Consider the following 15,559-nt stretch of genomic DNA (forward strand, 5'->3'; position numbering starts at 1 on the left):
CACTAATTTGCTTTCTTCACAAGATGAGATCCTTGTAGCCATAGAAAGGACAATGAAGTGTTGCTCCGCTCATTTGTCACCTAAGATATTTAGGTTATACCTGAGTTTCACAGTCATGATTCACAAAGCACAAACTGTTCCCCCACTTACAGAAGTACAAGAAGAAAAAAACAAGGCGACTGCCAGTACAGAGGGGATGAAACTCTGTGAAGAAGTGGGTTAGACAAGAGGAGGAATGGTAACCATCCCAATTAGCAGGCTGGAGAAAAGAGTAGTGCTTTTACACAGCAGCTTCCATCATATCAACCGCCCCCGGCTCAGCAGGAAAAGAGCTACTCAAAATGGATTTGCTCCTTTTATCAAGCCCTCCATGACACTTAGTTGAGACTCCTTTGCCTCCATCTTGCCACAGTTTGAGGTGGCGTCTCACTGACATTATTAAGAGTGAAAGTTTCATGATTTGGGAAGATTTCGTCATCAGTGTTATGGAGAAGTTATGGAGACAAAGTTATTTTCTTGTTCATCTTTTGTTTTCTTTCTTTTTTTTGCAAGAGACTGGGCGGGGTATAAAGCACTCTTCACCAGTGTCCCTATGGGAGTATTAGCATCAGCTGCTTAATTTTTGTTAATCCAAGTTGGACAAGGGAGGCAGATTTGAGAATGCAGTGACAACACTATTCAAGGTTCTTTATAAGTGGCACAGAGACTCTCAGTATAGCCTTATTCTATGCCTTCCAGGCAAACTGAATCATTTAGAAAGGTGAGAGGCATGAAATCTGTGGCAGATTAAGAAGTATTCAGTGCAATCCTTTAATGGTGCACATCTGGTGTTTTATTTAAGATGTGTATTCAAAAGATTCCTCTCTCAGAGCACATAATGCTCACAAGGATGGGCCGAATGAGCTCCAGAGTGAGAAGGAAATATATGATAAATTGCAAATAACAATGGTTAAGAATTACATGAAAAATACACTTTATAACAGAATATAGGAACCCAAATTATACTATAAGATTTACTGAGATGCAGCTACAGATTAAACATTTACTTTAAATTCAGTTAATATAAAATAAAATGGCAAGGCTATGCAGAAGTGCATATGCATTAATGACTGTGTAAGCCTTAAGTAATGAGGGCTTCACTGTCAGTAAATTCAGCCTTTGCTGTGTTGTAATCTAGTGTAAAATCTGTAAAGTCATTACAGCATGGGTAAACATTCTCTCTCCACCGTGTCTCATGTTATCTGGCATTGTTATAAATGGATTAAGATATTTAAGAGTGTGACTCACTCTGCTTCTAAATAAAAACAAAACCTATACTTATCACCACACGTTTTTTAATAATCATCTTCCCTATATCCCAAATCCAATAATGATGCTTTTAGCTGCAATGCTGCACAGATGTGAAACACATTTCTAAAAGACTTGCTTTAACATGTCTCACCTTTAAATCAAAGCAAAAATATTAGTTTCCTATTGGGTTTACTTCAAATTCAAGGTATCTTTAGATCTTTTTGTTGTTGTTGCTTTTCTTCAACGTGTTGTTTTTGTGTATTTTTCAATCAGTAAATTAAAAAAAAAATTTATATGTCACATGAAGTCATAAGAGGTACAATTCCAGTGAAATGTAATGCCATCAGCTCCTTAAACTTATGCATGATTCATCATGAGGCAGAATGTGGCTGCTAGATCGGCACATAGAAAAAGAGCCACGGGTTGAATGGCACCGACACTCAGGATCTAGCCAAGTCTCAGCAAAAGGACACCACAGCTCCCGACATCCCCGCTAGAAACCGACGCAGGCGTGGAGGCCACCCAGCTCACCATTCGACAAGAGATGGTCTTGCTTGTCCACGTCGTGATCGTAGTCATGGGTCTTAGCTGATAGCCATCTCCACTTTTTTCTCTGTCTTTATTCTGTTTACATTTCCCTATCCTGATGAGCGACTCATAGTCATTAGATGGCCGCAGAGATGTTCTTGCTAGCTTGAGCTCATCTTCTCCATCTTTTCCTTGGTGTTTACTCTGATGTTTACGTTTGAAAACTTGACCGTCCATGTCTTATGTAAAGCACTCTGAATTATCCAGAGTATAGAATATGCTATATAAATCAAATTGTATTGCATTGCCTAAAGTGATAGCTGCAGTTGTAGTGTCTACTGTACAGTCATGCCAGCAGCTCTGTTGAATGAAAAGTTTATCTTTATATATTGAAATAAAAGCATTAGAGTTATATGTGTGCAGCTACCATTCGGTTTTATTTTATGTCAACCTGCAAGCCAGCACCTCACTAGAACATTTTTTTTAGTATAGTAATCTATCAACTAATTGTTGAGACATTTCATTCTAAACCAAAACTGGCCCTAGTTGGGAGATCACCAATGTCAGTAGGATACATCGTCTGAGAACTATGAGTGTTTGTACATAATGTTGTGCCAATCAATCGAGGAGATGCTGAGACATTTCACTGGATAAATGAAAATGTAGTGGTGGCTTTTAGATAAAAAAGTCAAGGGATCACCAAAGTCATTAGGCTTTGTTCTCTGGGGACTGTGAATGTACCAAATTTCATTGCAATTGATCCAACAAGAGAAATCTTACTCTAGACCTAAGTAGTTAACCTGTACATCCGACCGACGTTGCCATCGCTACACCACTGTTGCTGGCATGGCTAAAAAGAACCAAAAATAAAATAATAAAAAGAGCAAGAACCACTTTGTCCATATCATTCAAGTACAAATTCGGCATCATATGATACATAATGTGTACATTATTGTGATCCTCTCCCTTCTGACTTCTCTCCAACCAGCCAACTGCATCCAGAGGATGAGACGAACGCCTCCGCTGGATGAGCTTCAGCCACCTCCTTACCAGGATGAGAACGGTTCTCCAAGGATGTCCTGTACGCTGTCTGATCTGGGAGACGCCAAGTGTGATCTGTCCTATACCAGCGGCAGTCCCCACCTGTCCTTTGGAAAATGCCCCAGTGAGTGCAGCGATGGCCCTGAGACTGAGCGTTACCTCAACAAGGGCTACGAGGAGGATGTACCGAGTGACAGTACAGCTGTGCTCAGCCCAGAGGTAAATGCCAGTGATCAAAGATATGACTGGAAATGTATATTGTGGTTTTTATTGCAAACTGAACAATCCTTGGTTTCTTCAGGACATGTCAGCCCGTGGATCCTCAGCTCAGCTCCCTAAAGGTTATGAACCAGATCCACTTGCAAAATATGGCACTCTGGACGTTGTGTTTGACTACGACTCAGAGGATCAGCAACTGGCAGTCACCATCACGGCAGTATCAGATCTTCCTGCCTTAAAACGCACAGGCAACATCTCCTGGCAGGTCCACCTGGTGCTGCTGCCCACCAAGAAGCAGAGAGCCAAGACAGGAATCCAGAGAGGTCCGTGCCCAATCTTCACCGAGACCTTCCGCTTTAGCCAGGTGGAGTCAGAGATGATCAGCAATTACGCCATTCGATTGCGCCTTTATAGTATGCGGCGGATGAAGAAGGAGAAGGTGCTAGGGGAAAAGGTGTTCTACCTCACCAAGCTCAACCTTCAGGGCAAAATGTCTGTGCCGGTCATATTAGACCCATGCTGTGCTCTCCCGGTAAGTAGGATCAAAGCAGGTGTTGGCTTTTAAGCGCTCTCTCAACGCTTCACTAATTGCTCCTCTATGTTGATCGTTCTTTCATGTTTTTGGATAACATTTTATTTAGAATGGGGTGATATTTTGCAGCTCAAGAGAATATAAACATCCAACCAGCTATAGTTTGCCTTGTTAGTTTAATGTGTCTGTGGGATAGATGGTGGTGTGACACTGCCTCCATTTTATCAGGACATAGTCAAATGTCTTTAGTTGTGGTGGTTTGTTTTTGTTCTTTTTCCTAGAATTTAAAATCTTGCATCAGTTTAACTGAAATTTGAATAACAAAGAGGAAAAGCAGCCGGGAAAAAAGCAGCTCAGGCATATCTCAAACCACAAGTGTCTATTAACATATTCAACAGGGAATTTGTCATATATAAGTGTACTTGCCTTTGGCTTTTATTGTTACTTACGTTGCTTTTTGTGATTTGGCAAAAGAGCAACATATAGTGCTGGAAAATAAGTAAACATTGACAAGGAAATGCATCTTTTTCAACACTAACTATGGGCAGGTCTTAACGATCAGTATATTGCCAGATTGCTAGCTAAGTAGTGTCATCGGCATTATAATGCATTTGTACACTGGGTTTTTGCGAATGCTGTTGATAGCGTAAGGAAAATGGTAATGGTAATAGGAACTGAAACACATTCTCAATATTGCACTGGATATGGGGAGCATTGACTGTGATTTTTGTTATACCAGTGAACAATCCTCTAAATGTCTGCAAATATTTTCAGGGTGGTGAATCCCAAGTCAGCCTTTCAGATATGACATGCAGTGAAAGCGCCTCATCATTCCAGTCAGTCAGTCAGACTTCCACACCAGAGATCCTCGTGGGCCTGGTGTACAACGCCACAACAGGACGTCTCTCAGTGGAGATCATCAAAGGCATCCATTTTAAAAACCTGTCTGCCAACAAGCCACCCAGTAAGTACTCTAAAACGTTTATTTGAGTCATTGCCAAAGACCAGTGATGAGTGTAAACAATTTTCTCAAGCTGTTTCAGATGAGAAAAAAGGACAAGTTGAGCTTGTGCATTGGGATGTATTATTATACAGGTTTACCTTTGCATCATGCTTCCACAGCAAATATCACAACCAGTTAAATTGTTTTTCTACACCTAATTTAATTTATAGTTTTTACAAATTAGCTATACATAAATGCCACCAACTGTTTTTTTGTGTTCATTCATTCATTTTACATACTGCAAGTATATATTGTAAACGGCACTTGCACACTCACAGAAAACAAGGAGCTTGAACCATAATTTGGAAACATCTGTGATTGAAACTGACGTAAAGTGACTTTGTTAAACATATATGAAAGAAAATGCTATTTGCTTTCAACTGTCCAACTAAGACTGAGACAGAGAGAAATGTCTTGAAACGTCTCCAAATGAGACACAGTCTGATCTATCCATTTTAGCTGCATTACCTCCTTTTCAGTTGTCCGCTGGTTTGATCCCTGGTTTCCCTCATTTACTGCTCAGTTTTCAACAAGTTCAAAAAAAAACTGCCTCTTGTTGAACTTTGTGAGGTGTTGTTGACCTTCTGACCCTGTTTCTCTTTCCTCACATCTTCTGTTATGTCTGCACCTGAAATTCTCTCACCCTACTACCTTTATGACATCTTGGTCCGTTGTTTTTTCTTACTGCTGTCCAACCCTTGTTGTCAGATGGGCTGTTCTGTTGTCTAAAACACTTAATAGGTGGACAGGTTTATATTATCAGAGGTGAGTCTCTGTCCCTGCCGCAAAGTGAAGTGCGATCAATATTAAACTATGGATTTATACATACTATCTTCATGGATGCATCTATTTTAGTTATTTATGTGGCTTCCATAATATCTGTAAAATGTTTTTCCGCAAGTAAAAATTGTAACAAAAAAGAAAGAATAATGTATCAGAAAACAGAAGAATGTGACAACCAAGAAAAGTACAAGCACAATAGCTATTGCTAAAAGTGTGTGACTGTAACTGTCAGGACGGATTTTTTTTATTTTTTAATTAAAGCAACAGTTTGACATATTGGGAAATTAACATTTTCAGTTTCTTGCCCAGTTAGATGAGAAGCTCAATACCACTTACGTATCTGAACAGGAAATATGAAGCTACAGCCAACAGCTGGTTAGCTTAGCTTAGCATAAAGGCTGGAAACAGCTAACTTTGTTCAGTGGTAACAAAATCCCTGAGTTCCATCTCCGCAGATTGTCTGGCTGTTACTGCACCAAGAGATAGTGTAGCACATAACCCTTGTAAAAATGCAACCTGCCACTTTTATACTTGCCTTTTTGTATTGATTAAACAAATGAGAAATAACATGTTAGTCAGTGCGCTTCAGAGTTGCTGGTAGGCAGATAGGAAATTACACAGACAGTCAGGCTTGCTGTTTCCCCCTGTTTGCAGTCTTTATGCTAAGCTAAGCTCATGGTCTCCTTTATGTAACTTCATATTTAGCACACAGGCATGAGAATCTATCAATATGCTCATCTAACTCTTGGCAAAACGTGAATACCCTTGTTTCCCAAAAGTATAAAATCATGCAAACATTACTTGTAAAATCAGCAATAGGAACTATGGCAATTACTCTTCATTGTTACTCCTTCACACCCTCTTCAAAATTCTAACACGTATCCATGAAGATAGCTGCTTGTTGTAAACCCTGTTCCCTTCATTTTTTCGAATGTGTACGTGTTTGTCTTATGCACAAGTCCTGTAACCACTCTCACTACCTGTGTTGTGTCTTGTGTTCGTGCAAGCGATGCCTGCAAGTCTTTTCGCTCAGAAGTAACACTTTTCATGCTTGTCAAACCGGTTTGCTTGGTGGCTGATGGCCAGTTCGAAGGAAATGCTATGCGTCATTCACTGCTGGCTTTATTCAAACAGTACACTTTGGCATGCTTTGGGTGTTATTTGACATTTTTCAGTTCTGCTTACAGCATATGAAACAGAAACATGACTTCTGTGAGAGTGTAGAGCATACATATTCATCTTAAAGACACATACTGTACTGTCCTCCCATTAATTGCTGTCTTCCATTAATGACTAGCTGCCAAATTTTAATATTGTTTTTGCTTCCCTCAATAGCGTATCCAAGTACTGTATACAAATTGCATTTAGAAAATAGTCACATCTGGTAACACTGAAAAAAAGCTTTGTGCAAAATCCTTATGAAGGCCTTGATTGACTTTGTGTATCTTACAAAGTGGAAAGAGCACGGTGAAAGATGCGGAGCAATTTCAGAGCTCCTTTTCCATAATTTCAAAACAGTACCAAGCCGACAAGTCAAGTTAATTATCAGTCGCAGCCCCTCTCATTCAGCAACAATAGCAAAGAGCCATGCATCACCGCTACTGACCACTTAAGACATCCACAGCTCTACAGAGCCCATTCAGCAGCAGTCGAAAAAGAAATCAAGGCTATTTTTTTCACTGTGCTTTTATGTCAAAGAGAGCAACTGAATGTGTGATTTGAGGCAGTGAGCTAGGCGTTGGAAGGCAGCTGGCACTCGACAGTATGAAAGCCTCAGCAATTCATTCCTTATGCTCCCTCTTAGACAGGAACATAATACACAGCATTATTATTGAGTATGGTTGTAGACGAGGGGCGAAACACTCTCAAAGACCCATTGTGATTGCCAGTCTTGCCTCGTTTACTTTCAGCTGAATTTGTGGCTTCAGTTCAAATCGTGATTTATGCATGGAAATGAGGAGTATAAAAGAAAAACTGTGAATGGTGAATCACTTGATAATGCTAGTGTTTTTCCTTTTCTCCTTTCTTTCTCAGTTAAATGGGAATTATTGGGAATTTCTTTTTTAAAATATGCTCTGATTTACAATGAAATAGATGGAAAACAGCTGTATCATAACTGTTATGTACAAAAGGTAAATTCTTGAATACTGTTAGTGTGAAACATGTCTAAAGATTATGTTTTCTGTTTGATTACCAGGATCTTGTGTTAGGTTTATGTTTTGGTTATTTTTTCATTGTCAGTTTTGGAAAAGGCTCTTCATCCTCTTAAGCACAGGCAGACACATTACTAACTTTTTTGCAATCCATTTATATCTTTAACAGTGTCCCCTACTTCAGGTTAGACATACTGTACAGTAGTTGCCTAGCAACAAGACAGAAGTAACGCTCTTTGCACCCTTTGAATTCTCGCTCTGTTATCAGGAACACTCAATGCTGCGTTTCGTGTTTGATCAGGAGAAAACTGCATCCTATGTGCTCATGATCTTATACATCAACTGCAGTGACATTGTAGCAGGAACAAACGTTTTTGGGGAAAATGGGTCATACCCTGCTGCAGAGGAAACACAGCTTCAGAAGGTAGTAATGCTTTATTTGAAAGAGAATTCACTGTAGAAACATAAGGATTTTGCACAAATGATCCAGCACTCAAGTTGGATGCCATGCATTTAAAAGATTTGTCTAAAGGTTTACATCATTTCCCTTTTAATTGTCTACTCCGCCTGTTTCTCGCCCAGATACATATGTTAAGCTGACCTTACTGAACTCCATGGGCCACGAGATGTCCAAGTGTAAGACGTCCATCTGTCGAGGTCAGCCCAACCCAACCTACAAAGAAACGTTTGTCTTCCAGGTAGCACTTTTCCAGCTATCAGACGTCACGCTTATTCTGTCTGTCTACAACAAGCGCAGCATGAAGCGTAAGGAGATGATTGGCTGGATTTCGCTCGGCCTCAACAGCTCTGGAGAGGAGGAGCTCACCCACTGGACTCAGATGAAAGAGTCTAAAGGACAGCAGGTTTGCCGCTGGCACAGTTTATTGGAGTCCTAACAGCAAGAAAACATAAAATGAAGAGAGTGCGTGAGGATAACTGCACAGAGCAGTTGTCATCCCAGACAAGTGAGAAAGGGAGTTCAGCTGGGCAGACTGATCTCATGAAATGGCGTATGTATGACAAGCCAATTTGTATGCCATTATTGGCGTGTTATCAAGACGCATACTCGTTTTTTAACATCACCTCCATTGACTTACATTATCTTGTGATAGCGTGTGAATTTACGCCGTAGCAACTAGTATGAAAGGGCAAAAATCCGCATTGGGACAGGGTGGTGGATGGGTAAAACACAGAACTTTCACCCAGGAAACCGTGGATTGTGCCCCCCAACTCACGGTTCCTAAAGTCAACTGTCGCTTTCTTCTCGCGATTACACTTGGCGTGTAGACATACGCGTGGCTAGCTCAAAATGCGTACAGATAACACTCCACTTGGCTTAAGAAAAATGGCGTGTATGTTTACGCAAAGTCATGATGTCATGTTGAGCTGGGATAGAGGAATGTGACAGACGTCCAGGAGTCAGTGGGAATGAAGGAAAAGACAGAACAACATGCGTCTGCACTCAGTTGTTTCAGCTTGGCACAGCATATTATTCATTTTTATGGCATTTGTAAAATCACCATTGATTAGTCGTATGGCTAGTAATGGGATGTCATTTATTTTCAAGGATTACCTTGTAATGACCTTCACATCTCTGTAGATGGCATTCTGTTTTTGTCAGTTGAACTGGTTGAGCTGGGACCTCTTCTAAGTTCTGGGCTATGTTGTTGAGTAAATTATTGTCTGATAATTTTGCATTTCCACACCTACAGCTCAAACAACTGACATCAGGATTATTCTAAATCTTAACCAAAAGGTTTAAAACATGAAACATGGCCCCTCTCTTTGTTTTTCTGCCTGTATACAACAAGTCACGTATTGTCACGTATTTAAGGGTTGACCAAAAATAGTTCACAATTTCGAAGCCAGAACATGGATGTGCTCGGCCACTTTTCAAATCAGTAGTAGGTAGTTATATTCAAATTATAGGGACAATCTTACTACAGTGCGGTGAACACAAAATCTTCTACTAAAGTTAGAACAGTTTTGTTTATTTTAGACGAGATATTTTTATATTTGTGTTTGTCATGCTTGTTTTTCCTCACTAGTTTTAAGTGGGCGTGGCTTAGTTGGAAAAAAGTGATGCTGTCATGTATGACCATGCACCAGTCAGACTTAAGCAGGCAACATTTGAATCTAACCGTGCGTTCATGGGCATTGTAAAAATGTTTTCCCCAGTGAAATTGTCATCATTCACGTCATTTCATGTTGGAATCAGAAGTGGGAAACTGGGGCTAGATTTTGCCAACAGAGTTTCTCAGTTGGTGACGCGTTGTTGAGAACTGACGTACAGAAACACGGCCGACCATCGTTCAAATGTGTTAAATGGTTAGAAACCTTTCCTAAATATAGAAAATTCATACATGCGTGTAATATATTTTGCCAATGTCCCCAATGTGCTATCCAATTAAGGTTGTAGTCATCCATTGTTTTCAACAGAGTGCTATTGCCAGTCACAAGTAAACCAATCCAAGTCAAGTAGGCCAATGTTTTGAGCTCTTGTAAAAACTGTAGTGAGGAACGTAATGTGTAAATGAAGAGCTTTGGGGTGTCCTTTGTTATTGTGTCCTCCATGTTTTCACACACTTGATGCTCTAGGCTACGCCCAACAGTTGGTGGCAATAATGCAACAAGCTGTTATACCAAATGCCAAAAAACAGAAAAGAAGAACACGCATCCCGACCATGTGAACGCTATGGGAAAAACAACGTCATGGGGGCGGTCCCTGATATGCCCAGGTGGCATGAACAGACCCATAAATCATTAGTGGGAGTGTGTGCCATGGTGTTTGCTAATGTTACCAGGAACCACACCCACAGTTTTTGAGTGGCTCAATATTATATTAACTAAAAAATTATTTATATTTCCAAACATTAACTTGCTATATTGAATACTCAATGTTACAGAGAAGTGCTTTAAAGAAGCAGTTTTCAGGGGTTTTAAGCCATTTTTATGGTACATGAAACCACATTTTGCCTTTTTAACCACGGCTAGCTAACTAATTATATAAACTTTCTTGTTATATGAGTAAACAGGGCAGCACCAGTGCCATGATCTGCCTGGGAGAAAACTCCACCCCCAGTCTACTTTTCTACTTAGTTCTTGAGTTTGAATTTCTCCAGATGTCTGTTGTTTAAGCCAGAGGCAGAGACTTTAGAGAAACAAGTTTCATGAATTTAATATGGATACAGTTTAGGTTAAATCACTATGTTGTTGATGAATGTTGCTGATTATTACTTTGCCAAAGCTTAATTTGCCACATCCCAATGTGTCTACTTTAAATGTATTGCAATTACTTGTTGCATTCATATATGCAGGACTCTGGGAACGGAGGCATGTTCAAAGATATCTTCAAGGCCAAGGAAGTGGAGGCCATTTTGGATCAGTTTCCAGAGAACTTATAAAGAATTAGTTTGGAGACTTGAGTTGAATTACACTTTTTATGAATCTCAGTCGACACTGCCGAGGCTAAACCCCTCACCATTGTTTAAGCCTAAACTTAGGTATACAAAACATCAACTAAATAATTTTAGACAGGCAAATGTCAGGCAAGTAAAATTCTTGACATATAACCTGACAATGGAAGTGTCATGATTGCTGCTGAGATAAAGTTCAGTAGTGATCTCTGAGAAGAATTAAGCATTTCACATTGTTAGATATTTTTTCGAAAACACCAGTTTGTGGAAGCAATGAAAGACTGAGATATAGAAATGTGTAGTAGTTACTGTGGTGGTTGTGTGATCTTGAGTTTCCATGCACTATAAAAAAGTCACACAGAATGTCAAAGGCATAATCAAAGCCATTTTAAGACACTTTTTTATGGGTACCAAATAATTTGGTCACATAACACAGCAGTGAAGATAACAAGTGAAAAGAAAATATACCTGTTAATCTCTTTTACCTGCTCTGGTGCTAATAAGTGCTGTTGCTGCACGCACGGAATCCCTTGCCTTATGGTTTAGTCAGTTCATAAATTACTGTAAGTGGACCCAGTACAAGAACAGACGCAGATACACCCTCAGAGCACACAGACCATAATTACAGGAAGCACACACACAGCACCATTCAACCTCACTAAAGGGAATTCAAACTGTTTTCATAGGAGCCTCAGTGTGCGTTGACAAACTTGCAGAATGTCTAAATGTAAATGGGTTGTACTAGATGTTTAGCTCTGGATACCTTTTCACTTCATTTCACTTACAGACAACAGAAAATACATATACTCTTTACTGTGCCTGTGGTTGTGGTGAAAGCTGGTTTTGTGCAGTGTTTACCAAGTGGATGTGTTGTATGTGTGTGTGTGTGGTTGTGTGTGTTGACTGGAAAGGTACAGTTGGGGGTTGTGATAGTTGTTGTATTTTCTCGTTGGTTGTAACAATTTCTGAATATATTTACACGTATTTAGAACGCAGTAACACACTTCTTGAATGTCTGGCATATACTTTATATACAGTAAATTAAAATGTTATCTATTTTGGTGTCAATGGGGAGGAAATTGTGTTCAGACAGTAAAATAGTGACTCACATATTAACCCACCCTGTGGGCAATGCTATTGTGGATTGCTATTGTTTATTCTGTTCCTTTATTTTATGTTTTAGAGGCGTTATGTCTTAGTAGCTCTGGTGCTCTTTACATCCCCTGCTCTAAAACCACAAAGGGTTATGATGGAAACCAGCAGAGCTCATCTTAAAATCAATATGTCAAGACTTTTGATGCTTTTTAACAGTGTGAAACAGAAGCACAGCCTTTACAGCACAACAGTCAAACACACCATGTAAAAGATTGGCAGTTGCTCACTTGCAGATGTAGAGATACATCATATCATTGGAATCCAAATTTCAATTCAATATTATTTATAGTATCAATTCACAACTAGAGTTATCTTAAGACACTTTACAGATAGAATAGATCTAGAACTAAAGTACAATTTTAGTACTTTTGCCAAAAGTAAAAAATACATAAAATAAATTTCACTCATGCAATATTTGTTTTATGATCGGGCTGGATCATTTGATTTGACTTTAGTAAATTAATTCTTATGTCTTGCATTTAACTGCCAGCAGAATAAGGGGAGGGATCTTGTTAAATCCACAGAAGGTGTACAGGAATATAAATAGTATGATCTTTCACACTGTTAGTGGGTGTCAGATGCTCCATAGTCAAGCCTGTTATCAGTTAAGAAGTAGATTTCTGTGCATCCCTAAATGATGCACAATAGTGACAAAATGTTCCTCAACAACTCTTCACAGAAAAATTGTAAAATGTAATAATTGGGGAAGATCGGGTCTTGCTACCTTGCCATGGAAGCAAAAACAGGTCAAAAGGATTTTAATCTTGCAATCAACAGAATATCTAGATGTGAGATTTACATGATGTAAATGATAAATGATAAATCCCCCTTTTAAAAAATGGTTAGAATGCACACTTGATTTTAAATGTGTTTAAGGGTATGCAAATTCAGATGGAAAATTGTGCCCAAAATTAAAGTAAAACTACATTCGTGTCATTTTCAGATCAAAAATTTCAAGTGGAGTTAAAAACACATAAACAACACCTTAGGGTGCTAAAACTGGATAAGGGAAATTCAGAAACAAAAACTGATAACCTCTCTCTTTGAATTTGTGAAAGTTTTGAAATTCAAACCACTTACATTGAAATACATGGTTTTAGTTTAAGTGGTATTAATAAAGTAGTATTTAAAATTCTAAGTTTAGTGTTCAGTAGTACTTTTCACAATTTTCACAAGAAGGTATTCAGCTGCATTTAAAATTCATTTATGGCCATCCTTTGCTCCAGTAGAAACCAACACAAAGACTAGACGGAACAATTTTCTGCTAATCTTTTACAAGATGTGTTCCACTAATAAGGTTTTTAAATCAATATGGCTATGCTTTGCAGTCAAGTTTCTTTTGCTTTGAATTGCTTGACACATTTCCAACAAATCCCCCGTTTAAATGCTGGTTTTAAGTTGTGTTTTTTTTCTTTCATTTAGTTTGGAAACTACCTATGCCACAGATGGCATTGGTGCCTTACTGTTTTTCACTCAGCAACCTTGTGTCACAGTGTCTTAATGTACGTATACATGTACTTTTCTTCTGTACTTCAGGCTGAGTTTGGATTGTAAAATGTCTTACAAATTGATTTATGATAGACAGAATTTATATGTGATATTGTTTAAAAAATGAAAAGACACACTTGTGTTGGAGCAGTTTGTTCTACCATATAACATCACATTTGTGTGTGTGTGTGTGTGTGTGTGTGTGTGTGTGTGTGTGTGTGTGTGTGTGTGTGTGTGTCTGTGTGTCTGTCTGTCTGTCTGTTTGTCTCATTTACCCTAAAGCAACTACACTAGTGTTAATATGAGCAAACATCCACTTTGTACTCTGTACACAGTGTTGAACCCTTTCACACGGTAAAGTTTTGGGCTTTAGGTTCATTTTGAATTAGATGTGCAGCTCTGCTCTAATACAGTTACCTAAGTCTACAAAATGTTCATGTTGCCACAAAACAACCAACAGGTGGAGCAAGTATTGCATTTCCATGCTCATTTGGCAATGTTAAGCAAATTTGGTCTTCAATAATTTTTATAAAAAAAAACAAAATTCTTGTTTGAAAGCAGATTACCTTAAGCTCTCATAGTGAGTGGTTTACTTCTACGGTTATATATATATATGAGGCATGTCAATAGGGAGTACTTACGGGCAGTGTTTCCTCTTAGCTGATCATTGTTTGAGCTACATTTCATCACACAAACTAAATAAAGATCATATATTTCATGCCATAGATTTTAGATGCACTCTGCAGACACTTTGCGGTGATGTACTGCAGGTCTGACTGAATTGACACCCCTGCTTTGTGTGATCTTGGCACACACCTGAATCTTTTAGAGGCTTTAGCAAGGGCCTGTTGTAAAACAAAGTTAAAGAGAGAAAACAAGATCAGAGATATAAGGTTTTTACAATTAACTGTTCTCCAGCACATTCCACAGCTGAACACAAAACAAAGTGCCCAGGGGGAGAAATGCTGGACAATAAGATTCAGTGACTGAGGGGAAATGCATGACAGATGAGAGGGGCTTGCTCCCTCCCCTCTCTTTGTCGGTCACATCCCTGCAGAGCAGATCTCTAACACACAACCAATCTATAAAAAAAAGTGTTAGGTTGCCTTCAAGTGCTGTCGGAATTATGGCAATTACAAATTTCTTGCACAGGCTCAAAGAAATTGGGAATAATCTGACAAGGTAAATGAAAAGATTAATAGGCAAGTATGAGGTAAAATTGGATGTATGTATGTAGGCTCTATGTGAATTGCTGGGTTGATGACTGAGTAATGTAAGTGAGCCTACAAACACACAAAATCAATCCACTAGTATCAATGAAAAACATTACAGTTGAAGCGATTACTCAATTTTGATTAGAGCTGCAATGAGTAGTCGATCTTTCGATTAGTAAATAGGTGGCAACTGTTTCGCTAAAGTTCCATTACATGTCATTTAGCTGATGCTTTTTATCCAAAGCGACTTATAATTGCTGGATACTGTGTGTCACAGGTCACACGCCTCTGGAGCAACTATGGCTTATACATGTCTTGCTCAGGAACACATTGGTTAATGTATGGCAGTGGGAGCTGAACCCAGGTCTCCCACACCAAAGACACGTGTCATATCCACTGCGCCCTCACCACCCCACGTTAATGTATTAATAAAAAAATGGCCAACATTGGATGGTTCCAGGTTCTTGCTGTTCTTCACAGTCTTAGATTAGGTTGTAAATCAAATAGGTTGAAGACCAGATTATTTACAATATGTTTGATTGATCAAAAAATGATTTAATTACCTGTAATTTAGAAAATAATGTTAGTTGGAGCTTGCAGACCTGATTTGTGAAAAATTCTGTTAGTGGTTGTATTGTGGTGGTGGTGGTGGTGGTGGTGAGATTTTTTAAAAAGTATTTTTCAATCAACACTACAACACTATACACACTATAACACTATAATTTCCCATTTTATTG

At 38.9% G+C, this 15,559-nt stretch overlaps 1 protein-coding gene across 2 annotated transcripts in view; it reads left to right on the forward strand.

The window, feature by feature from the left end:
• syt14a (synaptotagmin XIVa) overlaps positions 1 to 13,742 on the forward strand; it is a 44,963-nt gene extending 31,221 nt beyond the window's left edge. For both annotated transcript variants that reach the window (XM_032500439.1, XM_032500440.1), the window contains 6 exons: positions 2,807 to 3,078; positions 3,161 to 3,610; positions 4,385 to 4,574; positions 5,322 to 5,378; positions 8,132 to 8,530; positions 8,934 to 13,742. In XM_032500439.1, the coding sequence (XP_032356330.1) occupies positions 2,807 to 3,078; positions 3,161 to 3,610; positions 4,385 to 4,574; positions 5,322 to 5,378; positions 8,132 to 8,445 (1,283 nt within the window). In that variant the 3' untranslated portion in view covers positions 8,446 to 8,530; positions 8,934 to 13,742. The remainder of the gene's footprint in view (positions 1 to 2,806; positions 3,079 to 3,160; positions 3,611 to 4,384; positions 4,575 to 5,321; positions 5,379 to 8,131; positions 8,531 to 8,933) is intronic.
• The last annotated feature ends 1,817 nt before the right edge of the window (positions 13,743 to 15,559 follow it).

This window comes from Etheostoma spectabile, chromosome 20, assembly GCF_008692095.1.
Source record: "Etheostoma spectabile isolate EspeVRDwgs_2016 chromosome 20, UIUC_Espe_1.0, whole genome shotgun sequence".
Taxonomy (NCBI): domain Eukaryota; kingdom Metazoa; phylum Chordata; class Actinopteri; order Perciformes; family Percidae; genus Etheostoma; species Etheostoma spectabile.